The 24,968-nt window shown below is 38.4% G+C and overlaps 3 protein-coding genes across 3 annotated transcripts; 2 read left to right on the top strand and 1 right to left on the bottom strand.

Moving 5' to 3' along the window:
• Positions 1-8,408: 8,408 nt before the first annotated feature.
• LOC125195187 lies at positions 8,409-10,822 on the bottom strand. Its single transcript, XM_048093372.1, has 2 exons — positions 10,721-10,822; positions 8,409-8,849 (listed from the first exon to the last, which is right to left on the bottom strand). The coding sequence occupies exons 1-2, from the start codon at positions 10,820-10,822 to the stop codon at positions 8,409-8,411; spliced, it is 543 nt and encodes a 180-aa protein (XP_047949329.1).
• On the top strand, positions 10,696-17,169 carry LOC125197075 (signal recognition particle subunit SRP68-like). The gene is made up of 13 exons (XM_048095775.1): positions 10,696-10,968; positions 11,051-11,117; positions 11,277-11,387; positions 11,976-12,171; positions 12,755-12,840; positions 13,041-13,236; positions 13,408-13,519; positions 14,376-14,503; positions 14,605-14,811; positions 14,899-15,008; positions 15,436-15,565; positions 15,836-15,985; positions 16,696-17,169. Exons 1-13 carry the CDS (start codon positions 10,878-10,880, stop codon positions 16,915-16,917), a joined length of 1,806 nt encoding a protein of 601 aa, XP_047951732.1. The 5' UTR covers positions 10,696-10,877; the 3' UTR covers positions 16,918-17,169.
• Positions 17,170-17,917: 748 nt separating this feature from the next.
• LOC125197074 (auxin response factor 2B-like) lies at positions 17,918-23,113 on the top strand. Its single transcript, XM_048095773.1, has 15 exons — positions 17,918-18,293; positions 18,366-18,481; positions 18,702-18,797; positions 18,932-18,988; positions 19,093-19,248; positions 19,337-19,421; positions 19,579-19,669; positions 19,750-19,914; positions 20,158-20,277; positions 20,363-20,438; positions 20,549-20,720; positions 20,837-21,777; positions 21,862-22,052; positions 22,172-22,351; positions 22,558-23,113. The coding sequence occupies exons 1-14, from the start codon at positions 18,230-18,232 to the stop codon at positions 22,335-22,337; spliced, it is 2,496 nt and encodes an 831-aa protein (XP_047951730.1). The 5' UTR covers positions 17,918-18,229; the 3' UTR covers positions 22,338-22,351; positions 22,558-23,113.
• The last annotated feature ends 1,855 nt before the right edge of the window (positions 23,114-24,968 follow it).

Raw genomic sequence — 24,968 nt, 5'->3', positions numbered from 1 at the left:
ATCGAAATAGAAACTTCAAAATTTTAAAGCGTTGGAACTTCACAAAGTACTTCAAAAGGCAACAACGATGAGTGTTTGCAATAAAACCAACGCGAAAACAAGTAAAGATTAAACTAGAAAGCAAAATAACGATTGTTTGGCCACTTGGGCGATGATATTGCTATACTACTACGGCAATTGGGTCGGACGGTGGATCGATGACTTCTCGGCAGACTTTTGGACGTCAAGTGACCATAGCGTGGCGAGGAACGAGAGGTTGGACAATGCTGAAGGACTGATCTTCTCGAGAGAATTCTACTAAGTGTGGTGGTTGGATTTTCTCGAACTCTAAGGAACCAACTCTAAAGGCGAACTCTTTTCTCTCTCTCCAAGTGGCTTCTTTTATAGGGAGGCTTGCCCTTGCTTTTAGGGTAGACTTCCTTCAAGTTTTGACTTTTTTGCCCTTGTTAATGATCATCCCAGCTATCCTTCTTCTCCATCTCGAGCCTTTTCTCGGCATGCAGTGCATATAAATTTTCACCTTTAATTTCACATTCCAAATATCAAACACATTCTTTCACCAACATATATCACCAAAAGTAATAAATATCATAAACAATTTAATATTCATATGCATATGCCTCTCCGTCTTTTTCATTATTCTGTGACAGATCAAGCCTGATATCTGCCCGAGATTTCCATTGTACACGACCCGTAGGTCCCTTATATTTATTTGACCTTTCCACGAAGGTTCCTCTTTGATTTGACCTTTCCACGAAGGCCCCTCTTTGCATATTTTGACCTTTTCACGAAGGCCCCTCTTTGATTTGACCTTTCCACGAAGGTCCCTCTTTGCTCTTTGTATTGACCCATATGTCTATTATCATTGTATATGACCCATAGGTCTATTTTCATTTCCATTGATATCAGATCCAGGACAAGATTGTCACATATCATCTTTAATTCTATGATTCAAATAATTCCAATACCATGTGCAAACATATCAATTGCATCAATTACATATTTCTATCATATAATTCATCAATTAACTCCAATACTATAGATAAATATATCTATTGCACAAATCACATATCCACATCATATTACACCATCAAAATCAAATAACATATAACCATTTTAGGCTTACATCATATAATTCAAATATTCACTCCAATTTAACATATAACAATCATCCACATATAACATATAAAATTAAAAATGTGATTTTTACACACCTAACTATGACAAATAACTAAGCTCCTGATTCTGATTTCCAATCCACGGCTCTCCATCCCTTGACTAATTTTCCTTTTCCTCTACTTTTTCTTTAATATTATTATTCCTTTCTTTCTCTACTGATTCTTTATTTGGATTATTTTTTTCTTCTTACCACTAACCCTTGATAGACGTGTATATATATATATTCATAGGATCGGTGGAAATTTTAAAATTAAACCGACATCAGACTAATCAAAAATATTGATATGTGTATACACGACACGTATTTCTTAGCATTACACTTGTGATGTTTTTATCAGTTCTATATACACACAAGTGGCCTACACATATTCATATATGATATTTAAAAGTTATGTATTAGAATAAAACAACGTATATACATATCAACTTTCTTTTATTACGGAACTACACTTAATTTCCATGCATTAGATACAAGTTTGCACATATATATAATGTCACAGTCACACACACACACACGTAATTAACATGCACATTTAACTTTACTATACTGAGGCAAAAATATATGTTTCACACATAATATATAATTATATTTATTTTAAAAATATTCTAGATTCAAAATTCTCTATAAATATATTCAACTATCATCTTATCAACTGACACATCCTCTATGACATACTTAATATTTCTATAGTACAAAGGACAATATAATGTGCAATGACAGTAAAATATGCTAATATGCAAAAAAATGTATGTTTCGGGTTAGGGATGTCACACTGTTGGAGGTAAGATGGTTGTTAGCAGAGGAGGGAAAACACTGTTGCAGGCAGAAAGAAAGGGCAGTCTCTATTACTTGAAGGCTTCTATTGAAAAGGGCCAAGATGAACGCCATTCTGTGACTGAAGATGATTTCAAATTGTGGCATACAAGACTTGGCCACCCAGCTGCAGAAAGCATCCAAGAATTGGCAAAGTTAGGAGTGATCAAAGGGGTTGAGACCAGAGATCAGGCTCCAAGTGAAGAATGTGTATTGGGGAAATCCAATAAGCTGCCCTACCCTAAAGGTAAACATACTTCATCTAAACCGTTAGACTATGCACATAGTGATTTATGGGGGTCGGCTCAAGAGAAATCAGTAGGGGGTGGAAGATACTACATGACTGTTATTGATGATTTCTCTAGGAAAATATGGTTGTACATTTTAAAAGATAAATTATAGGCTTTCTCTAAATTCAAGGAATGGTGTTCTGAGGTTGAAAGGGAAAAAGGATGTGTGCTTGGATGTTTAAGAACCGATAATGGTCTTGAATTTCTGTCTAAGGAATTTGATGAGTTTTGTAAAACTAAAGGGATTAAAAGGCATCGAACTATCCCATTGACCCCAACAAAATGGGTGGCTGAGAGGGCAAATAGGACCATCATGGAGAGAGTGAGGTGTATGCTCTTGACTGCTGGAATGGAAAAAAGGTTTTGGGCAGAGGCAACAACTACTGCATCAAAGCTTATTAATAAATGCCCATCTTCTAGCATTGATGGAAAAATCCCAGATTTCTTATGGTATGAGAATCATACTGATTATTCCAGATTGAGAAATTTTGGTTGCAAGGCTTTTGCTCATGCCAAACATGGTTGGAGGCTAGAGCTTTGAGGTGTGTGGTGTTGGGCTATCAATCTGGTGTTAAGGGGTATAGATTGTGGTGCATTGAACCTGGGAATGAGAAGGTGTTAATAAACAGAGATGTGGTCTTTTGGGAGAAAAATCTTCCTTTTAGATCAACAACTATTGTTCCTAACAAAGAGAGCAATGCCTATGAGATTGAGGTGGAGGTTCAAGAGTCTGAATCAGAAACTCAGGAAACAATAGCTGATATACCAGTTAGCTCACCTAACCATCAGCCTGATGCACCAGAGGATCTTAGTGATTACATGTTGGCCAGAGATAGAGTCAGGAGGGTCTCCAAACCACCAGCTAAGTTTTCAGATTGTGAGATGCTCTATTTTGCTCTATTTGTGGCTGAAGAAGTGGATTTTGCAGAACCCTCATCATACAAAGAGGCTATGCAATCTAAAGAGAAAGACAAATGGATGAAGGCTGAAGCTCAACCTTTTCCTGTATTTTGCTAAGTACTGTGTGCACAGAAAGGAATAACAAGTCTCCTAGGTCCAGGGAATCCACTAGATCACAAGGTCTAGGAACTCACGGATCGTCGGAAGATCTCGGTCGTCGGACACACAGGATATTGCTTCAAAAACCCTCAACCACTTATACTAAAAATTAGCACAGGGAAGTAGGGATCGATCCCACAGAGATGAATGCATAATTAAACATGCTCAATGATTTGAGACTATATTTGGGTTGGTTGTTGCCACGCATTTTTGGGTTGAGGAAATTAAACTAACTTGAGATTGAAAATTTGCTACGCTAACAACTAGATCTAGGCGGAACAGAAATCATGCATGTAAACTGGAAATCAAGCAATACAACCACTAGATCTAAGAAACTATTTCTAAATTACCTAGACCCGGGAAATAAACTGACGGTGGGGACCATTTGCTGAAAAGGTAAAGTACGGACGAAAAGCTGGAAAACAACTAACTAAAGTACTAACTAACAGCGACATCATCTTCTCCAATTGATTTGCATAAAAATTCAGTAAAACAGAGATGGAACGTAAATTGGAAATGAAGCAGACTGGTTTAAAAGCAATTAAACGAAGAACAATTAAAATCTAAGCAGATCTATGGCTACTAGACGGAGTAAATTGAAAAGAGAGCAAAGAGTTCAAAACCCATGCACAACTTGATTCCCCTGTTCAGATCCAACCTCGGAAGCTAAATCCACTCCGGATCCAAGCATCCGACACAAACTCCGACCAAAATATATCTATAGCTTCAGATTCAACAAACAACCACCGATCAACAACAACAATTCAGATCCACAACCTCTTCCCCTGTTCAGATCCAACCTCGGAAGCTAAATCCACTCCAGATCCAAGCATCCGACACAAACTCCGACCAAAATATATCTATAGCTTCAGATTCAACAAACAACCACCGATCAACAACAACAATTCAGATCCACAACCTCTTCCCCAGATCAAGCACAAAATTATCCAAAAACAGAGATTAATATTCAGCTGCCAAAATAAAACTTCAAACGAAAATCCAGAATCATAAATCAACACAAGATAACACCAACATGACAAAAACAAACTAAATGCATAGATAATCGGTAACATCAACAACCAAATCGACTTCCAAAACGATGAAGTTCGACGAAATAAAAGTACGAAAAGCTGAATGAAAAGCAGATTGTTTCTTCGCCCTCCGAGAAGACGGTGTTACACTGACTTTCCCGAAGATGAACCCCTTACAAACCCTAAGCTATCCCAGAATTCCCATTTACCAAGTGTGTGTGTGAGTGTGAGTGTGTGAGCTAAGAGCAAAAATCGTATATGGCGTGTGATGCATGCTCCTTTATTTATAGGCGTTGAAGTGGGCCCAGCGAGGTATAAATAGTCTTTGTTGCCCTCAGCTATTGACTTCCTTCTTCTAGCCATTCTTTTCCCTTCAGTTCTGCTCACTTTCCTTCAATTTCCTCTGCTAGTCCATTGTCTCCAGCTTTCCCTGGATCTAGCGTCTCCTTCACACACCTGGCTTAAAAATTGCGTTAGACCAGCAAAATAAAGTGTTTTCTCACCACATAACCGATGCATGAAGTTAGCCTTATCAAAGGCTATGATAGAGGAAATCGAATCACTGCTCAAAAATGGTACTTGGGTTCTAGTTGAAAGAGCTCCAGGAAGAAGGGTAGTGAGGTGTAAATGGGTATTCAAAAAGAAAATAGAAGGCCAGAATGCTGAAAGTGTCAGATTTAAAGCTAGGCTTGTTGCTCGAGGATTCACTCAGGAGGAAGGTGTGGATTTTAATGAGTTTTTTTCACATGTTGTGAAACATTCATCGATCAGAATCTTGTTAGCAATTGTGGCTAAGAGAGATTGAGAGTTAGAGCAGTTAGATGTTAAAACTGCATTTCTACATGGAGACCTAGAGGAAACCATCTATATGGCTCAACCTGAGGGCTTCTCAAGACCAGGGCATGAATATTAAGTATGCTTGTTAAAGAGAAACATATATGGGCTCAAGCAGACAAGTAGGCAGTGGCACAAAAAGTTTAATATGCACATGCTTGATAGTGGGTTTTTCAGATCAAAATTTGATGAGTGTGTGTATGTTAAGAAAGAAGGTGGAGCTGTTGTGGCATACCTTTTGCTTTATTTAGACGATATGTTGGTGGTTGGAATGTCAAAGAAAGCAGTACAGAATGTGAAAGATGATCTTGGTGCAGCTTTTGATATGAAAGATCTTGGGCCAGCTAGAAGGATATTGGGAATGACTATAATCAGAGATAGAGAAAAAGGAGAAATTTGGCTCACACAATCTGATTATGTGTCTAGAATACTCTCAAAGTTCAAGATGAACAGCATAAAGGAAGTTAGGGTGCCCATGAGGCAGCGTTACAAATTGTCTACTGAGCAGTGTCCACAAAATGCAATTGAGGAACAGGAAATGCAGGACATTCCTTATGCCAATATCATTGGCAGTGTGATGTATGCTATGATAAGCACCCCCCCTGATATTGCTCAAGCAGTGTCTGTGACTAGCAGATTTATGTCAAACCATGGAAAGGAGTATTGGTCTGCCTTGAAGTGGTTGCTAAGGTATCTCAAGGGTGCTGCAAATTGTGGGATTCTGTTCAAGGGAAAGGAGCAACATAAAGGAGATGCATTGAGAGGTTTCACTGTAACATAGACAACCGCAGATCTCAGTCAGGTTATGTGTTTACACTTTATGGATCAATTGTCGGTTGGAAGTCGAGTCTGCAGGGTGTGGTTGCACTATCCACGACTGAAGCTGAGTTCATGGCTCTTACAGCAGCGGTGAAGGAAAGTTATTGGTTGAAGGGGATCTTGAATGATTTTGATGTGAAGCAAAAAACTGTGGCTATCGGTTGTGACAATAATAGCGCACTTTGCTTGGCTAAACATCAAGTATAACACGAGAGGAGCAAGCACATTGATGTGCGGTTGCATTTTATAAGAGAAAAGATCGAAGAAATGGAGGTTGAAGTGTTCAAGGTCCACACCTCAGAAAATTCGGCTGATATGTTAACTAAGCCGCTGCAAAAGGGAAAGCTTGAAACTTGCATGAAGTTGATTAACTCGTGCAAACTGGATTCTGACAGCAAATGATCGATCAAGGTAGAGGATTGTTGTTTGAGCTGAAGATGTGATCAGATCATTAGTTGGAGGAAGAGTTTTATGAGAAAGAAGCTGAATATCTCATTGGTTACTTAGAGTGTACAACAACCGTTAGATCTCAATTAATATTGAAATTGAATCTTAGCTGTAGGATCAGCAGATGTTGACTAAAATAGACTTTTCTGTTTTTGTTTTAGTTAGCAGAATTGTTTTGTCTTCTCACTTGTATCTTCTTCCAAAAGGGATTGAATAATACTTCTTCTTTTCCAACAACAATCTCTCTCAATCTTCCACACAAATCACACACTGTTACTAACAGTACCAATATTGGGATCAGAAGTATTTACCTCAGGATTCAAGGACGGTCGGATAGCTTGGCGGTGCCCTAAAGTGGCATGTGCTGTTCTTGGGAATTTGACTGCCCGGTGTTACTGCTAACTTACTCTGTTGGACCGACTTCTGTGATAAGATTTGGCTCTGGTAGGCTAGGTTGGCTGTTTTCCCTTTGAATATCCTCTCCCTGAATGGTTTCTTCCCACAAAGGTAGCCAATGTAATACGTCACTATTTTGATTTCCTGTCTCACTCTCCCCCTGACTGCTAGATTGGCTATAGAAGTATTCACTCTCAACAAAGTCACAGTTCATAGTAATATACATGCGATCTGTTGACAAATCATAGCATCTATACCCTTTTTGATTTTTTCCATAACCCAAAAAGACACATTTGACTGCACATGATGAGAATTTATCACGGTCATGTTTGGGTATGTGAGCAAAAACTGTGCACCCAAAAAGTTTAGGTTCGAGGGTGGAAGATAATGGGATCGAATTTTGGGAAGAGAAGACTTCTAAGGGGGCCATTCTGTTCGGGCGTTTAAGCACACGAAGTTTGGTGGACAAGACCCTTTTCAGTGAAGAAAGATGTCATCCTAGAGTTCACATATTCCCTCCCGTTATCAGATCTAAGGATTTGAATTTTGTAGTTATACTGAGTTTGTACAAGATGATAGAACTCAGTAAACTTCTCAAAAACTTCTGATTTTGTTTTCAAAAAATAAATCCAAGTCATACGTGAAAAATCATCAATAAATAACAAAAAATATTGAAAACCTTGTCCTCTAGTAATTGGGGCAGGATCCCACACATCAGAATGAACCAAAGCGAAAGAAGATTTTTCTCTAGTATTGTTTAATTTGAAGGAATGTCTGTGACTTTTTGCCAAAACACAAGTTTCACAATTCAAAACATGCGTGGATGAAACTAAGGAAAGAGTAGGCGAAGATATTTTATGGATGGGTGCCCTAACCGGCGATGCAAGAGCCAAATTTGTCTGTCAGTCAGTCCGTGAGTCAGCATCGCAGTACTCTGTTGGGCTATCTCATCCACGTAGTACAGTCCATGTCGCTCAGTGCCACGCCCAACTATCGTCCCCGTCTTGATATCATGTAACATGCAAAAACGAGATTGAATTAGCAGTTGAGATCTCTTGTTACATGACTAACAGACAAAAGTTTGTGGGACAATGACGGAACATAAAGACAGTTCGAGAGGTGAAGGGTTGGTGAGATAATGATCGTGCCCGCCCCTTTCACTTGTGCTAACTCCCCACTGGCAGTTTGAACATAAGTTTTTGTGGACTTAGAAATATCAAGGAAATCGGATGCATCGAAGGACATGGTATCGGTTGCCCCACAATAAAAAATCTAATGGTAGTCTTTGGGGCCTATGTTTGAGGATGAGGAATAAGCCAAGGCTTCAAAGGAATTTTTACACTTGATGTTGGATTGAAATTCAAGGTTTTCACATTTTAGCTCCTTAAATTTGGAATTTTTGAAAGATTGGGGTGAAATCTGTAATTTATGAGAAATAGAAGGGTTTGGGGGCAAAGCCCCAAACCCTTTACCTCCTACAGAACGGCCGAACGCCGCTACTCCATTCTTCTTTACCCACAATTCTCTTCCTTCTTCCCACTAGTGGTCAGCCGGAGGTGGCGATTGTTTGGTGCCGGAATTGGAAACGACTTCGGCATATGACGGCGGCTGGCGATGCGTGACAGCGATGGTATGTTCTCTCCTGACGGCGGCAGCTGCTAGTTCTCTCCTAACGGCAGCGGCGGCGGCGGCGTTTGCTGCTGATTCTCTTTCGGCGGCTGGAGGGGCTGGTTCTCTCCGTGCAGCTGTTGGTTCTCTTCTAACATAGGCAGCGGCGGGTTCTGCTTGTGCTGCTGATCCTCTTCCTGCGGCTGGATGGGTTGATTCTCTCCCAGCAGCGACGGCTGTTGTTCCTCTCCTGACAGCGGCGACGGATGTAGATTCTCTTCCAGTTGCAGTAGCTACTGGTTTCTCTCCCGGCAGCAAGTCCTTTTTGGGCTGCAGCAGTTTGTTGTTCGTTGCAACATTGGTAGGTTGTATCTTTGTTTTGAGCAATCAATTTTGATATGCATTCAAGGAGTTGTTCAGGATTGAGAAACTGAGGTATTTGGATTGTAATCATGATTTTTGTATTTGTAAAATTTTCTGCGGAAGGTGTCGAGCTAGTGACCGATCCACAAGATCGACACTGCTCTGATACCATGTTAAACATGGTAATCGAGAGAGACATAGAAAGATTGGATAGGCATTGCTATAGGAAGTAAAGGGATTATATTTCTTGTTGTGTATGATGAGCAAATCACCCTAGTATTTATAGGGTAATTTGAAGCTCTTTCGTACATCATTAAATATAATTGGAACTCTACACTACATAGGAACTATACAGATATGAATGTAATCTAGGAACTCTCTCACAATAAATATGCAACGACTCTTTATGGTTTCTTTTGACAGAAACTATTAAAATGAATACAGGAATAAAAACTTAATTCTAATTAAATTTTCGGTTCATCCAATCGATCCTCGATTAACAACTACTCTAACCTACACCGAAATCTAACCTTAATTTTCGATTCTCAATTAATCTAACTACTCCTCCCGTTCCACAAGAGTCGCATTTAGTGTATATACAAATTTTAAGAAATGTAATGAATAGTAGATTGAAAAAATGAATGGAATATGTGACCCATTTTTAAATATTAGTTTTATCATAAAATATGAGTGAAGTGAGTTAGTAGAATGTGAGAGATATTAAGTGAAATAGGATTCGGGACGAACCGATATGACAAAATGTGACTTGTATTGTGAGACAGATGGTGCAACATTTTGGCTTCATTCCTAAATTAAAACAAGATTAAAGGTCAAAATTGGTCCTAAACATATGATCATTTTACCTTTTTGGTCATAAACATTATTTTTTGGATTTTTTGGTCCTGCACATATGGAAATTTGATCATTTTAGTCATCTGTCAATAGTTCTGTTAAAAAATAACGGTCAACGACAATTTTGACCAAATTAGACTCTTAATTCTGATTTTTAAGTCACTAATTAATCTCCAAATTAAACTCTTAATTTATTCTTCTTTATTCCTCTAATCTTTCATCTTCTTCCTTCATAATTCCCACCCACCGCCGCCGACACCCTCTCCCTCACTACCCCTCCACGCTGCAACAGATTCTCATGGGTGAGCAGACTCACACCCAAATCGAAGCCCTACCTAAACCAGAATCCCAAATCGAAAACTCCAATTTGCATCAAGATTCTAACTCCCATCCATCACCGCCCCAAATCCAACCCTAATTTCGACCCCAATCTCCAAATCCCTCACCCCCAGCCCACCACCTCCGTACCCGAGGCATCCCACGCCATCCCCACCGAAATCTCACACAACAATCCCCACAATCCCTCCAAAATTCCAATTCGCTCCCAAAAAGTCCGCAAACTATCTTGCTCAGGCCACCGCCGCTGTGAAGCTAGCCACCGATGATTCATCTATCAAACCGTTTTGTCTTCTTCAGCCCCCAATTCCAGCCGCCATTACTCCCGCCTCCGCCAAGAAAATAAAAATCCTAGATTTAATTCTAATTTTAAACGGATATTTGTTAAAATAATTAGGAGATTAATTAGTTACTTAAAAATCAGAATAAAAAGTTTAATTTGGTCAAAATCGCCGTTTACCGTTAGTTTTTAACGTAACTATTGACGGAGGACCAAAATGATCAAATTTCTTAAAGAACCAAAAAATCCAAAAGATAAAATTTAGGACCAAAAAGATAAAATCATCATATATTTAGGACTAATTTTGGTCCTAACTCTTAAAACAAATCCAGTGTCAACCGATCCATTGGCCCAACCCGCTTAACTACTCGTAGTCGTAAATCACTGTGCGGAATCAACAGTCGAAGCGGACATCAAGTGACACAAAACTAAACCCCTTCACAAAATCCGCCCCTGCTACAGCCCCCGCCGGCGCACCGTGTAACTGGCCGGAATATTCCACCATTTGCCCCATTTCTACCATCAACCTTTAATCTATCTCCGGCGCTCACTTATCTCAAATTCAATTGATGGCGAAGGGAGACGACGTTGCTAGGATGGAAATCGATCAGGATTCATCCGCCCCGGATCAGATTAGTAACCCTAAATTCTCTATCAATGGTGGTTCCCTCTCCTTCTGTACGGATCATTTCATCTATGTGTGTGTGGATTAGATCTCTTATTTTGGCCGTGAATTTCGCAGTGCTGCAGCTATTGAAATCAGCACAAATGCAGCACGGATTGCGCTTCAGTGATTACGCTCGTTACAGGTAGTGTCAAGTCGTGTTTGTTTGAAATTCAGCTTACTCATGCAATGTACCTATTGGGGATCTGCTGTTTGGCTGGGAGGAAGGTTTCTGAGCATTATGGGAATTGAGATTGATGTTATTATCACTGGGATATATTGAATTTTGAATTTGATTTTTCAGGAGGTACTGCACTGCACGCTTACGGAGATTGTACAAGTCCTTGAAATTCACCCATGGCCGTGGAAAATATTCCAAGAGAGCCATATCGTCATCTACTGTTACTGAAGTCAGGTACTACTTTGTAATTGCATTTCATTTATATTTTTAGTGTCAACGAACTGGTTAATTCCTGAACCTATGGTCCTCTTGCCACTCTCAATGAGACGTTCTTTTGAGGCTGTGGTCCTCCTTATGGAGGTAATTCTGATACATGCTTTTTCTTTCTCTGGCTGAGAAGCAAAAAAACACTCGTCAAATTCCGGTGTGCAGCTGGTTGGCATGTATGTTAACGACTTCCCATTCAACATCTAGCTATAGATTTAGTTATATCCTGATCCTGAAGTAGGTTGATGCATTTCTTGCGTGCTGTAATAAGCATCCTACAGAATAGTAGTAGGCAATTATCGATAATAGAATTAATAGTAGTAGTTAAGTAGCATTAACATCATAAACAAACTAAGGAGCTGCATTAATCTTTGCTGATCCTCCTGCCGGCATCTGAGATGATCAGTTGATGCAGTTTTCTATCATAAATATGGCATTAAAAGGACAAGTTTGTTCTCCTAAGTTTCATTTTCTTGTTCATTTAAAGCATGCAATGAAAACTGATTTTCAACCTATATCTCTCTTAGTTTCTAAGGCTCCTGGAATTCGTTCTAGGTTTCTACATTTGCTTCTATATGCTGCTGAAAGAGCATGGAGCCATGCAATGGAAAAGAAAACTTTACCAGATGGCCCAAATGCACGGCAGAGGAGCTACCTCATTGGCAGGCTAAAGAAGGCCGTAAAATGGGCTTCCCAGTTTCAAGAGTTGTGTGCCATCAAGGGAGACTCGAGAACATCTCTGGAAGCTGAGGTGTGAATCAGATCTTTTACTATATGCTCCTATTATTTCGTGCTAACTTATGGATGATTTGTTTGGCCATCTTCTGCCTTCCCTACTATAATGATACATTAGCGAATGCTGTACAAGCACATCTTTACTTGAAGATGTTTCATCTTTTCTGTTAGTTGATGTTGAAAAACGACATTGTGGCAATATAGCTGGATGTTGAAAAACGATCTTATGGAGCTATGATCTATATTAGTAGTATTAATCTTGTGGCTCCACAAGCGTTTCAAGAACATTATAATATAAATAGGTCAAACAGTTTTATCAGATTGAGTCTTCTGCAAAAATTTATATTCTATTTCAAGAAGCTGGGGCCAAGAAAGAAGGGCAGGGGGGTGCTTGACACGACTTCACTTGTCAGTGTCCCCAGTTTTAGGATCACTTTTATGTTTCTGTTCCAAGCAGTGTAGGCCACATATTTTTTTACAGTATTTCCCATAATTTTGTTTTCATTAAGGATTTAAAGTTAGTCTATATTGGTTGCTTGGAGTTTTTACAAAAATATGTCTTTTCTTATGAAGAAGCTTTTTTTGGGTGTAATATCCAGGCGTATGCCTCTTATATGAAAGGGAGTTTGTTATTCGAGCGAGATGAACACTGGGACATCGCGTTAAAGTGCTTCAAAAGTGCCAGGTAATTTTAATCTCAAGTTTCTGGAAAAATAATATTAATAAATGGTTCTTCTTTTGACTTATGAAGTTGGCCTTAGTGGCATATTTTGCTAGTTCATCTCTTCTACTGCTTCATTGAAAAATTTAAGCTTTCTCGGAAAACGCAGTATTTGCTCTCATGAAGACTTGTCTGTTGATGGCTAACTTCCTTCATTTTGACAGGGCCGTGTATGAGGAACTTGGAAAGTATGGAGATCTAGAGAACCAAGTTTTATGCCGGGAGCGGGTTGAGGAACTTGAGCCTAGCATAAGATATTGTCTACACAAAGTTGGGGAGTCAAATTTACAGACTTCTGAACTAGTCCATATAGGAGAAATGGAAGGGCCTGCCCTGGACCTTTTTAAAGCTAAATTGGAGGTGGGTCTATATCATCAAGGCAGCATACGATATATATTTATTAACTGCCAGCTCCTTCACACCCGAATCTGTCTCAAAGCAGTGTGCTCTGTCCTTTTCAAGTTTTGTATCCTTGCTGCATTTCTAATTCCGTGTATTGTTATTGGTAATTTGATTTGCCATCATCACCAGGCGGTCATGGCCGAAGCCCGATCTCAACAAGCGGCATCATTGACTGAATTTCATTGGCTTGGTCACAGATTTCCCATTTTAAATGCAAAGATTCGGGTGGCCATACTCAAAGGTACATGCTTTTTAGATGTATCATAAGTACCGTGGAGCGTGGACATGAACAAATCCTAGTGGACTTGAGCAAAACCCTTGAATCGCAATTACTATATGACTTTGGAAATGCTGTAATTACAACATCATCGTTTAGTTGTTTTTGCAACATCCTTCGATTCCTTTTGACGAATTTTGTCGCATGTACGATTTCATTTGCAAAACTTGTAGATGTTGTATTGCAAAAGATTCAAATATGATGTTGCAATTGCAATGTTTTAGAAATTGTGTTAATGTTAATAATTAAAAATTGAGTCAATATTATGTTTGCAGCAATTGAACCTTTCTTTTCCTGCTTGATGCATTATGGCATGACAGAAAAAGGCTAACAGAGTTGTGTTTGTATGGCTTTTATATAAGACGACCAAGCCATGTATCTGGGAACCCATGGTGAAGCCTCATTTTTTGTGCCATTATGGATGATCATGCTTCCAGGATCTCCTTAGTTAAGTTAGTTACTGGATGCACCTAGCACTAACTCATTTTTTAGTTTCCATTTGATCAGCCTAGTGTTTTGTTTTCAATTATCCTGTTGTGGTTGAGCTTAGGCTAACACAGATTTTAAAGGTGAATAGAACTCATAGTGGAAGTTATAGCCTTATGTTTGCATGCCATTTATGTATGGGAAGCTCTGCATATATATTCATATTCCTAAAGCCTATATTTTATTTTTCATATGATGTATACTCAGTTGTGTATGTGCAGCACATACGCCAGTTGGATTTTGTCGATTTCCATTACTGCTCTGATTATCCTCATAAATTCTTAAACTCGCAAATACCAAATCTAAAATCCTCTTGCTTGATTTTTTTTATCAGCCCAGGAACTGGAGAAAGATATTAATGTTCCAGTAGCGGATTCTGTACCTGCAGAGAAAAAACTAGCCATATTTGACAAAATATTTGCTGCTTATAGTGAAGCCAGGAGCTGCATAAGGAATGACTTGGTGAGTTCTGCTTGAGTTATGTGATTTCTACTTACCCCATGTACTTTCTACGTGTGACGGTTTATGCATTGAAGTGTTTGACCGTATTTTTTCTGCTATAGGCTAACACAGGTAATTCTGAGAGCATTAAGGATGACCTGAGTGGCCTTGATAAAGCTATTGGTGCTATCCTAGGAGAGAGAACAATCGAACGTAACCAATTGCTTGTGCACATTGCAAAGAACAAGCTCAGTAAGGTTCGTGATGACAAAAATGAAAAGGTTACAAAACCTGAAGAGCTTGTCCGGTTGTATGATCTCCTGCTACAGGTGAGTACCTAAAGACTGACACTATCTTCATATTAATATTAGCTCTAATTAAGTTTTTAAAAACTAAGCAGCTTCTTCTTCAAACAGAATGCTGCTGATCTTTCTGATCTGGTTAGTTCGGGAAGAGACAGAAAACCAGAAGAAGTGGCCCTCGGTGAAGAATGTGAACTGAAAAGTTTAGTTTTCCGAGCAGAAAGGTTTGGCCCTTGTAATGTTTTGGAGTCTATCATGTCTTTCTTTTTTCTCCAGACAGTTTATGTTTCATGTTGATTTAGTTTCATTTTGGTATCCAGAAAATTAATTTCCTCATAAAGTAAAAATGGTACACCACTTAACTGTAAAATACTGTACCAATCCTCAATGTGATAGCAGTAAAGATATTTGTTGTTTATGTAACCATTTCACAGTTGTTGGTTTATTGGCTTATGAAATAGTTGTCGCACTTTATTTATCAGATTTAATTTTTCGTATTTACTTGTTTCCTATGAAATAGAAATAGTAAATACCTAGCTCTTTTTGTATAGCATCTTCAAGATCCCTAATTAGCCTTCTGTTTTTGCTTAGCTCACCTTTGTTTCTGAATGGCATCCTCTGGGTAATGATCTATTCATCACTTTCCTGTAGGTGCTTTTACTTGGCAAAATCTTATAGTTTGGCTGGAAAGAGGGTAGAAGCATATGCTTTATTCTGCAGAGCTCGTTCCTTAGTTGATGATGCTCTAAAGAAGCTTCAGAGTTTGACCCATGCTGACCAGGTGCTTGCATTGCATTCCCTACTACTTCAGTATACTCCTTTTCAGTGCCATCTGACAATATGTTTCCTTTATTGGCTATGCTCTGTTGTAGTGAAAACTCCTTTTTATTTAGTGGGGAAACACTATTCCTTAATCATATGGTGGCCTAATATCTGTTACTAAATATAGTAGGGACTAGGGAGATTTTCATTTGCAGTAGCATAGTTCATTGAACTTTTTATTGCTATGTGGCCGGTGCAATTTGCTTGAACAATAGTTGTTTTATTACAGGCTGCTATCAAGGAATTGAAGATGCTTTACAATGACTGTCGATCCAACATTTGCATAGAACATGCAACAGGAGTTATGGAGGAGGAGAAGGCTCCAGAAAATCTTTCTAAAAAGATCTCAAGTATATCATTAACAGGAAATGACAAGAAGGTATGCATTGTAACTTTAGCTTTGCCTTGCCTTGGTTCAATCTGGAAACTAGTTAATGATTTTGAGATTCTGGTATATCTTCTTGTACTAACTTGTTGGTCGGGAGGATTTGTACTTTATCTTTTGGCCTATGTTACTTGAATAAATTTTTAAACTAATTAGTTGAAAATTGAATTCACAGCAGCTAGAATTTTTAAGTTAATATCGTACTTTGTTACTTCCTTTGAATACTTTCCTAAATAAATTCACCTATTTCTTTGCCTAGGCCTACTATTTTCAGGAACCCTGAATTAATGAGATTCTGTATTCAAACGTACAGTATAGTATGTATAATCTTGATCAGTGCTACACCCATAAACTAAACAGAAACAGAGATAAAGTTATCAGTGCTTGAGTTTATCAAATGAACTTTTGTGATAATTCCACAACCTGCCCAAGAAACGGTACTTATACTTATGTATCTGAAATATATTTATATTTTAAGTGGGTAGTGTTTGTGCTGTGAAGTTCTAGTATACAACAAGAGTTAACTGTGTGAAATAAGAGAAGAGTTATGAATGGATTTCTGTGGCCGGTCTCTGTATGGGTCGGGATGGGTTCAAGTTTAGGCTGGGGTGGGTTTTCTTATGTTTGAGTTTAGGGATGGTTTTCTCTACAATCTTTTTTGTTACCCTGAGATGACTTTTTATCCATGTACTCTGTTGCTTCAGCTTGAAAAGCTGCTAATGGAGAACCTGGAGAATTATGAATCAGCTGTTGGTGATCCTACTACAAAGTCAATCCCACGCATTTCAGTCTTCCCGCCTGCCTTTCAAGCAGTCCCGCGCAATCCAGTTATAATGGATCTTGCCTACAATTCCATTGACTTCCCGTCACTGGAGAACAGGATGAAGAAAGACAAGAAAGGATTGCTGAGTAGATTTTGGGGATAAATTTCTTCTACGCATTAAATCTAGATTTTGGCCCTTCTTTCTTCTCTACCTTTATTTATGTTTGAAATATTACCGGGCAGACAGGATAAAGAGCTTCTTAATTACTTGAAAGTTTTGACTTCTCAGGCTGTAAAACAGCTACATAAAACTTGTGAGATGGGTAATTGTTAATTTGCGAGAAAACATTCAAGAAACTGGTTCTTGGTGTTGAAATTTACCAAAATATACAAAGTGTGACAGTCCATTTTCTCATATGCTTGCCGTTTGATTCAAATTTCTTCAATAAACACATTTCTTTTTACATTCTTTATTGGGTTCTTTGGAGTTCTTTTCAACATTAGTAATTATTAATATGCAACGTTCGACAAATATAAGATTAAACACAGATTCAACTATCAAGTATAAAACATTATGTCATTACAATATAATATAGTAATAAAAATAAAGTTATGTTATAATTATAAACACTCCGTCCTATCAATACGAGCGACCAATTCTCAAGATAATTTATTTAATGATAATTAACAATGTCGTTATTCTGAGCAATTTTAAATCATTTCATATAATACAATTTTAAATTATTTCTCATAGATATTACTGCCCCAAATTTATTTTCTCGTCTTATATTCTGAGCAAAAGACACAATGCTTCGTTGTTTAACACAATTTCGTCACACAAACTCATCCTCGACACTATATTTTCCATATATTTTCCATATATCTATTTTAGTATAAATAAAGATTAGTTATTTGCCTATAAATTTCTCTACTTTTTATGAATTCTAATTTTGTATACTTACTTTAAACTTCAAATATTAATTATTAAACTATTAATTTAATCTGATTTTGCAGAGGATGAAAATTAGTACAACATATATAAAAATTAGCTGGTTAATGGCGATTGCATCATCACTTAATCAGTGAGAATAAAAACGACACCGTATGATACATATAAAAATGTTAGTAGAAAAATAAAGAAGTATGGGTGGAAACATCACCCGTTTACAACGCTGTTGTTGTCTTGAAGCCCATGACCAATCTCTCTCTCTCTCTCTCTCTCTCTCTACTCTAGTTTCTATCTCATCAACTATTACTTCACAGTGTAGCCCACACCTTTTGAGCTTCCTTGCTTCACGATATCCTTGCTTTGCTACAATTCTCATAACAGATGCTCCCAATTTGTCTAATATTTACCGTTTATAATCCTGATTGCTAGCCTATAATTCTCCGGACTTTTGCCTTTTTTCCGCTTCTCTTCCGGTGGAATATTTATTTATATTGTTTTTATCAAATGAGAGATCTGGCTTGGAATTATGGCGCCTGAACTAATGGATTCTTCTGAGCTTTTGATCAAAGGCTACAACGACTCCGGGAGAGGTAATTAATTCTGGATGTATTGTTGTCGATTTTGATGGCGTATATTCTGAATTCTCTCATTCGTTTTGGCAGTGGATGCTGAGAAAGCGTTGTACACAGAGCTGTGGAAGGCTTGCGCCGGCCCGCTGGTGACGGTGCCGCGCGAAAATGAACTTGTTTTCTACTTCCCACAGGGGCACATAGAACAGGTTCCCTCCCTTTTGTTCTGTTTCTATTTTTTTTAATTTTAATTTTGGGTCTTGCAGCTTTAGTTGATCTAATTTAGACTTAATTTTTAGTTATTGAGTTTCGAATCATAATTGAGGGGTTGTTGAATATGGGTTTCCTTTTTTTCTTTTGTTAGCTTTTCCTAATCGGAAAGGTATTTATTTAGCTCTCTGCTCATAGTTTGGGGGTTCTTGGTTGTAGGTGGAGGCATCCACTAATCAGAGCTCGGACCAGCAGATGCCAGTGTACAATCTTCCTCCTAAGATCCTTTGCCGAGTCGTTAATGTCCAGTTGAAGGTACTCTATAATTTGGTCTAAGTATTTGCGAGAATTGTAATTTCAGCTATTGGATTTTTTGGGGTTGGTATAAATTGTTTTATGGCTCTTGTGATTCATGACTTACTATGATCTTGTGCTTGGTTGGTGATTAGGCCGAAGCAGATACAGATGAAGTGTTTGCTCAGATTACCTTGATGCCTGAAACTGATGTAAGCTGATCTGTGTTGCATAATGTACATGCTGTGTATTTCCATATTTTAGTTTTAATGTCCCGTGGGTTATTTTGTACTACTAATTAGATTTTCTGTTGCAGCAAGATGAAAATGTAGAGAGGAAAGAACCACCTCCTCCTCCTGTGCCACACTTCCGTGTCTTTTCTTTTTGTAAAACTCTTACTGCATCAGATACAAGCACTCATGGTGGATTCTCAGTGCTCAGACGGCATGCTGATGAATGTTTGCCACCACTGGTTAGGATGACGCCTCCTAAACTCAGTGACGTTCACTTCCTGGGGATCTTTTTTACTGCTAGATATAAGGTTTTGTCTTCTATGATAGGACATGTCACGGCAACCTCCAACCCAGGAGTTAGTGGCCAAAGATTTGCATGGACAAGAGTGGCGGTTCAGGCATATATTTCGTGGTACATAAATTATCTACTAAACTAAGTTCACAGTTAAAGCAAGACGGACAACTGAATGCAACCTGTGCTATAAGTTCACTGATATAACTTTCACTTTGGACTGGAAAATGTTCACTTGTGTAGGGCAATTGCACTAATTTTGGTTCTGAAATTTCAGGTCAACCACGCAGGCACCTTCTTCAGAGTGGTTGGAGTATCTTTGTTAGTTCAAAGAGGCTGGTTGCTGGGGATGCCTTCATTTTTTTGAGGTTTGATGCTGCTCTATATATTGCTGTATAATGATTTTACTAATGTATACATAATCTAAAAATGAGTGCTGAACTTGTAGAGGAGAGGATGGAGAGCTACGTGCTGGAGTTAGGCGTGCCATGAGACAACAGGGTAATGTTCCATCATCTGTCATATCTAGCCACAGCATGCATCTTGGCGTCCTAGCAACAGCTTGGCATGCTATTCAGACCAATACCATGTTCACCGTTTATTATAAGCCCAGGTATGTGACATGATTCATGATTGACTTGTGTCTCTAGTATCTTGGTCAATTAGCCCATTCATGTCTCTGCTGTTTTTGAAGCAGCTGAGGGTTTCTGTCTTCTGTCTTGTTTTCCTTTTTAATGATAGGTTATCGATAATCTCATTCGCCTTTGTCAAGTGTCGATTAAATGTTGAATTCTTGTGTGTGTGGTCAGTATGGATGCTAACCTATGTCCTTATGATGTCTTGTTATCTGTTACAGGACAAGCCCAGCTGAATTTATTGTTCCATATGATCAATACATGGACTCTATTAAAAAAAATTATTCAATAGGAATGAGATTTAAAATGAGATTCGAAGGTGAAGAAGCTCCAGAACAGAGGTATGGAGCATGCTAGCATATTGTGACCTCAACAAAGAATTCAATGAGCCTTGAGTGAAATTTTTATTCCGATGTTAATGCATAGGTTTACTGGAACTATTATTGGTACCGAGGATGCAGATCCAAATAGGTGGCAAGAGTCTAAATGGAGATGCCTTAAGGTATATTATTTTTCCTCTAATGATGACTAGGATTCAAGACTCCTGCTATCCCATTATTAATGTTTTCAACCCATCATTCTGTTAAGTTTATTGCATTTTTCTTTGTTAAGGTGCGGTGGGATGAAACTTCAGCAATTGTTCGACCTGAGAGAGTTTCACCCTGGAAAATTGAACAAACACTTTCTCCTCCTGCATTGAATCATGTTCCAGTGCCCAGACCAAAAAGGCCTCGATCAAGTGCCCTACTCTCATCTTCTGATTCCTCTGTGCTTACTAGGGAAGGTCTGTTTTTTTTTTCTCTATTTTCTCTCTGCTGGAGGAACTTCTGTTAGAGCTATATAACGTTTTTATCAGCTGTTGAGTGGATCTCTTACCTAATCTACTGTGGTGCAATACAGGTCCTACAAAGTTGACTGCAGACCCTACACCTGTTAACAATGGGTTCCCACTGGTCTTGCAAGGTGAAGAATCATTGACCTTGAGAGGGACTTTCTCTGAGAATAATGAGTTGGGCTCCTCTGAAAAGTCATCTGTGTGGAAGCCCTCACTGGAAGACGAGAAGATTGATGTTTCTGCTTCAAGAAGATATGGAGTAGATAACTGGTCGCCTTTAGGGCGCTCCGAGTCATCATTTACAGATTTGTTATCAGGATTTGCTTTGAAAACTAATGTGTCCCGTGATCTCAGTATGCCTCTTGGCAATCAAGAAAATTCAAAGAGACAAACACAAGAGTGCAATGCAAACTTTAGCTTAACGGGGAATATTTGGTCTCTGATGCCTTCTGGCCTCTCACTTAATCTGATGGATTCTAGTATGAAGAATCATGTACAGGGCACTGACGCTTCTTATCTTGATCATGGGGATGGTAGACATGGAGCCTTTGGAGACTTTCCCATGATTAGTGATCCTAGAGGTGACAATCAGGGATCAAACTGGTCGATGCCCCCACCCGTTTCAACATACCTTCAGGTGAGGCCTTCTCAGCCAAGAGAGTTGATGCCAAAGCCTGTATTTGCAGAGCAACATGGTGCTATGAAGCCAAAGGAAGGGAACTGCAAGCTCTTTGGTATCCCCCTCATAAGTAAATCTTCATCATTGGAGCCAGAAATGTCAAATAGAAATGTACTAAACCCATCTGGTTTTACTCAAAATTCGGGCCATTCTCGTCATTTCTCCGCATTTGAATTAGATCAAAGGTCATATCAATCAAAGGGATTGAAAGTGGGAGATCATGGAGTTTCTGCCAGTGATCAAGAGAATCAATTCCAATTCCTCCATCCTTCAGTGCAAGAGAGAGAAACGATAGGTCATTCTGGTTCAACAAGGAGTTGCACCAAGGTTTTCATCTGGAGCTTGATATTTTCTGTTTGGAGGAATGCTTATTTATTCATTCCTCTTTTTCTGAAAGTCTTGTGATTTCAGGTTCAAAAGCAGGGGTCCGCCCTTGGTAGGTCTGTGGATCTGGCCAAATTCAACAACTATGATGAATTGATCTCTGAGTTGGACAATCTCTTCGAATTTAAGGGTGAACTCAAGGCTAGGAACAAGAATTGGCTAGTTGTCTACACTGATGATGAGGATGACATGATGCTTGTAGGAGATGATCCTTGGGCGTAAGATATTACCTGGAACATGTCAAATAATTTAAATTTGTCTTTAGAATACTGATTTCACTATAATTCCTTCTATAATCATCGCATGCTCATATTTTCTGGTATCTCCTTGAAAACAGGGAATTTTGTTGCATGGTCCGCAAGCTCTTAATCCTTACAAAAGAGGAAATGCTAAGTATGAAGCCAGAGACCTTAAACTCAAAAGGAGAGGTCACTTCATCAATCGCATATGGTGTAGATGCTAATGTCCCGAGTTCTCCATCATCGAGCCCAGATGACTGCTAGTTGTCTCTATCTAGGTAGTTATTTTTGTCCCCCCCCCCCCCCGAACATCTTTTGCAAATTACTGTTTTTTCCATCATGTCAGTTCGCATGTGTTCACGAACATGATGCTCCAATGTATTTTTGTTGTCTATTTTTGTTCTATTATTGATGAATTTCTCAATCTCTGTAAATAATGTAATTTGGAGAGCACTTTAATTTTAGCTGCTATGCTATCTCACAGGTGTGTTCAAGCATGGTCTGGCTGTATAATCCATCAGACCATTGAATTTTGGGAACATTGAATGGTGAGAAGCAAATGGTGTCCCTTCAGCGTGATGACCAGATTGCTCTTATATATAGATGCACCTAAGAATTTGCAGTTTTGGATCCGTTTTGACATAATCTGCTTGACATTATCTAAGAATGGTATGTGCCACCAGATATTCAACCTCTGTAAATAGGCACCAGTTGCAAAATCCCCAGCATGCATCGTGCAGAAGAATAGTGTGGGTTTGTTCCTGCGGGATTCATGGTTTATTGTCTAGGCATATATAGTGTGTTGCTGGCATTAGTATAAATCGGCTTGGCCTGTGAGGTACATATTATATCTGCACTCATGTACAGGTAAGTAGTTTGTGATCTGTTTATAATCTGGAGGATGTTAAAGGTTTCAAGGAATTGGTGATGCTATGTTTTAGTTTCTGGCTATTTAGTTTTCTTCCAGCATTTAGATGTTGAACTAAGGTACATGTATCTAAACGATTATGAGAACGTGCAATCGCGAATGTTTTGGATAATCAATTTGCAGAGAAGCAAGCTACAAGCTAATGGAGGACGTGATGCTTGGTGCGGCTTCATATCCATAGAGTACATTTAAATGCTAGAAATCCACTAATCTTGATATATTGTGCGTATAAGTAACTAGTGATTCATATTTTTTTAAATCATGTAAATATTGTCAGGATAAATTGATCTGAGATACAAATGCAGGCTTAAGAATTAAGTGTGTTGATGCTACCCTTGCGGGTATATCCGTTAATGCCGATAATACTCGATATTATATGTTTAAACCTGCTACCCATGCGGGAGCATATGCTCGTTAATCTCAATGATACTCGATATTATTAGTATTAGACATATACTCCCTCTGTTACACAAAAGATGGCACACTTTCCTTTTTAGTTTGTCCCACAAAAGATGTCACATTTTCCTTTTTGGAAAAAGTTCTCTCTCACATGAATATAAAAATTATATTTTCTCTGTCCATTTAACACACAAAACAAAACTTCCTAAAATCCCGTGGCATTTTCAAAGTATGCCAACTTCTCTGGGACGGAAGGAGTACCATCTTTTAATACTTTATAAAATTTAAGAGTTCTTTTGAAATATTTTTATATCCCAATCAACATACATTTTGAAACATTTTTATATCTCAACGGACATATACCAATGAATGCTCATTTATGAATGTTGAACATGAATAACATTAATTAATGCTTTAATCAAACAATCCAAAAATTTAAATATCATGATCATTTGCATGGAATGAAGATTGACCTCTCCACTAAATGCATAAAACATCGCTTTTTAAAATTGTATTGACCGAAAGAATGAAGTATTGAGAAATAGGGGCAGAATAGGTAAATCAAGAAAATCCAACCTACTCCTTTTGTTCCATTTTAGATGTCCATATTCACGTTTGATACAAAATTTAATAAGAAGTTGTTAGGTGGAATGAATAAAGAGAAAAAATGTAATTAAATATTTTAATGAAAAAAAAAGAGAAAATACTTTATTTTCAAATTAAAAAATAAACAAAACATGAAAGGTGGACATCATAAATAGATGGGTGAGAGTACCAAATAATTTCGTCCCGCCATAGTACTTCCTCCGTCCGCGAATAGGAGTCCCGTTTTGCTATTTTAATCGTCCACGAATAGGAGTCCCGGTTCACTTTTACAATAGTAATAGAGTCTCACCTTCTACTAACTCATTCTACTTGCATTTCATTTAAAACTAATATATACAAGTGAAGATTCCTATTCCACACACTTTTCTTAACATTTTTTAAAATCCATGTCGCCAAGAAATGAGACTCCTAATAGCGGACGGAGGGAGTAGCTGAGTACACGCTATAACTGATTGTACATAGTTTACTATTATACCCTCTTCTTGTAGTGTACAGTTAATATATGCACTGTTTGACTGTTATCCAGATACTCCATCCGTCCCGCTTACGATGACACGTTTTCCTTTTTAGTTTGTCCCAACCAAGATGACATATTTCCTTTTTTGGAAACTTTCTCTCTCCAATTAGAGCATCTCCAATGCCGGCTAGCCAATTCGCGTCGCTAGCCGGTCGGCTAGCCGAACCATTGGAGTAGGCCAGCGGGAAATCGGCCAAAATTTCGGCGTGGGCTAGCCGATGGCGTGGCGCTGGCCGATGCGCTGGCCGCCATTGTGGCGTGCCGATCGGCCAACGCTATTTTTTTTTTTTTTTTTAATTTTTGAAAAACTATATAAACGCGATTTTCTCTATCTCTAAATTTCTGTACAAGAGCAACATCTAGCGATGGACAACAACAACTAGCCCAATACAAAATTAAGACCTAAAACAGAAACATGTATTTTTTTTATTCAAGGCATACTAAC

The sequence above is a fragment of the Salvia hispanica genome, chromosome 6 (assembly GCF_023119035.1).
Source record: "Salvia hispanica cultivar TCC Black 2014 chromosome 6, UniMelb_Shisp_WGS_1.0, whole genome shotgun sequence".
Lineage (NCBI taxonomy): Eukaryota > Viridiplantae > Streptophyta > Magnoliopsida > Lamiales > Lamiaceae > Salvia > Salvia hispanica.
This window is presented reverse-complemented; position numbering and strand designations above follow the sequence as displayed.

Bases quoted from the DNA above. Each gene is read 5' to 3' on its own strand.
- LOC125195187 (XM_048093372.1), bottom strand. From the start codon at position 10,822: ATGGGGCAAATGGTGGAATATTCCGGCCAGTTACACGGTGCGCCGGCG. The intron at 8,850-10,720 runs GTCCGCTTCGAC...CTCAAAACAAAG, and splicing joins TTAGTTTTGTGTCACTTGAT to ATACAACCTACCAATGTTGC.
- LOC125197075 (XM_048095775.1), top strand. From the start codon at position 10,878: ATGGCGAAGGGAGACGACGTTGCTAGGATGGAAATCGATCAGGATTCA. The intron at 12,172-12,754 runs GTGTGAATCAGA...TGTAATATCCAG, and splicing joins GAACATCTCTGGAAGCTGAG to GCGTATGCCTCTTATATGAA. The intron at 15,566-15,835 runs GTGCTTGCATTG...GTTTTATTACAG, and splicing joins GTTTGACCCATGCTGACCAG to GCTGCTATCAAGGAATTGAA.
- LOC125197074 (XM_048095773.1), top strand. From the start codon at position 18,230: ATGGCGCCTGAACTAATGGATTCTTCTGAGCTTTTGATCAAAGGCTAC. The intron at 20,278-20,362 runs GTATGGAGCATG...GTTAATGCATAG, and splicing joins GAAGAAGCTCCAGAACAGAG to GTTTACTGGAACTATTATTG. The intron at 22,053-22,171 runs GTAAGATATTAC...CCTTGAAAACAG, and splicing joins GTAGGAGATGATCCTTGGGC to GGAATTTTGTTGCATGGTCC.